Source organism: Myotis brandtii, unplaced genomic scaffold (assembly GCF_000412655.1).
Source record: "Myotis brandtii unplaced genomic scaffold, ASM41265v1 scaffold691, whole genome shotgun sequence".
Classification (NCBI taxonomy): domain Eukaryota; kingdom Metazoa; phylum Chordata; class Mammalia; order Chiroptera; family Vespertilionidae; genus Myotis; species Myotis brandtii.
In genome coordinates this window covers 578,711-579,554 of record NW_005370704.1, presented here as the reverse complement: position 1 = coordinate 579,554, position 844 = coordinate 578,711, and the positions used below count along the sequence as shown (strand labels likewise).

The window sequence follows — 844 nt, the reverse complement described above, 5'->3', positions numbered from 1 at the left end:
TGTCCGGGTCGGCCCCAGGCTCGGGGCGTGGCCTGTGGGGTCTGGGAAGGGGCCCCCAGACCTGAGTCCCAGTAGGGACTGTGGCCCTGGGAAGGCGAGCAGTCAGGGCAGATCCCGCTCTCGGCCACTGGGTGGCGCTGGGTGTCCCCCCACGGGGAGCGGGGGAGGTGCAGCAGGCCACCCTTTAGGGCCTGTGGGGTGGCAGGTTCCCAGACCCCCCTGAGGGTGGGAGGAGGGCCAACCCTATGGTCAGGGGCCATGGCTTCAAACCCCTTCCCATTAGAGGCTGCGAGGGAGAGACCTGCCTGGCCGCTTGGTGGGGTCAGCCGGGTGGACACTGAGCCAGGCTGGTCCCCCCAGGGCTTTTTGGGCAGGCATCCTGGTGGGCTCCCTGCCCTGACGCCCCTCCACCCCCCCACCCGCAGGCGAGCGAGGACTGTGAGAGCGTGGGCCACTGCCCCTCCTGCCAGAGGCTCTTCATGATCCTGCTCCTCAAGGGTGCCCGCCCTGGGAGGGGGGTCTGCCCCATGGAGCTCAGTGGGTGGAGGAGGCTCCCTTTCTAGGGGGCTGACCCTCTTGTAAGGCAGGCAGATGGGGAAACCGAGGCTGGGGCGAGGCTGATCGCTTCTGCCCACTGCCCACTGCCCAGCTTTCTGACCGACACGGGCATGTTCACGGGGGGGTGGGGTGTGTGTGTGTGAAGATCCAGAGCTGCCCCCTCCCAGGCTGACACCCCTCTTTCCCGGCCTCCCAGTCCCCCTGCACCCCCATGAGGCACTCAGACCCCCAGCTGTGCCCCCTGCCCCAGGACCAGCCCTCCCCCCAGTTCCTCCCAGGCCACACC

At 69.0% G+C, this 844-nt stretch overlaps 1 protein-coding gene across 1 annotated transcript in view; it reads left to right on the top strand.

Moving 5' to 3' along the window:
* Positions 1 to 844, top strand: part of CLIC3 (chloride intracellular channel 3) — a gene marked incomplete at its 3' end in the record, with an annotated part of 10,149 nt that overhangs the window by 5,499 nt on the left and 3,806 nt on the right. The window contains exon 2 of the mRNA XM_014529676.1: positions 361 to 541. Coding sequence (XP_014385162.1) covers positions 361 to 541 — 181 coding nt within the window. The remainder of the gene's footprint in view (positions 1 to 360; positions 542 to 844) is intronic.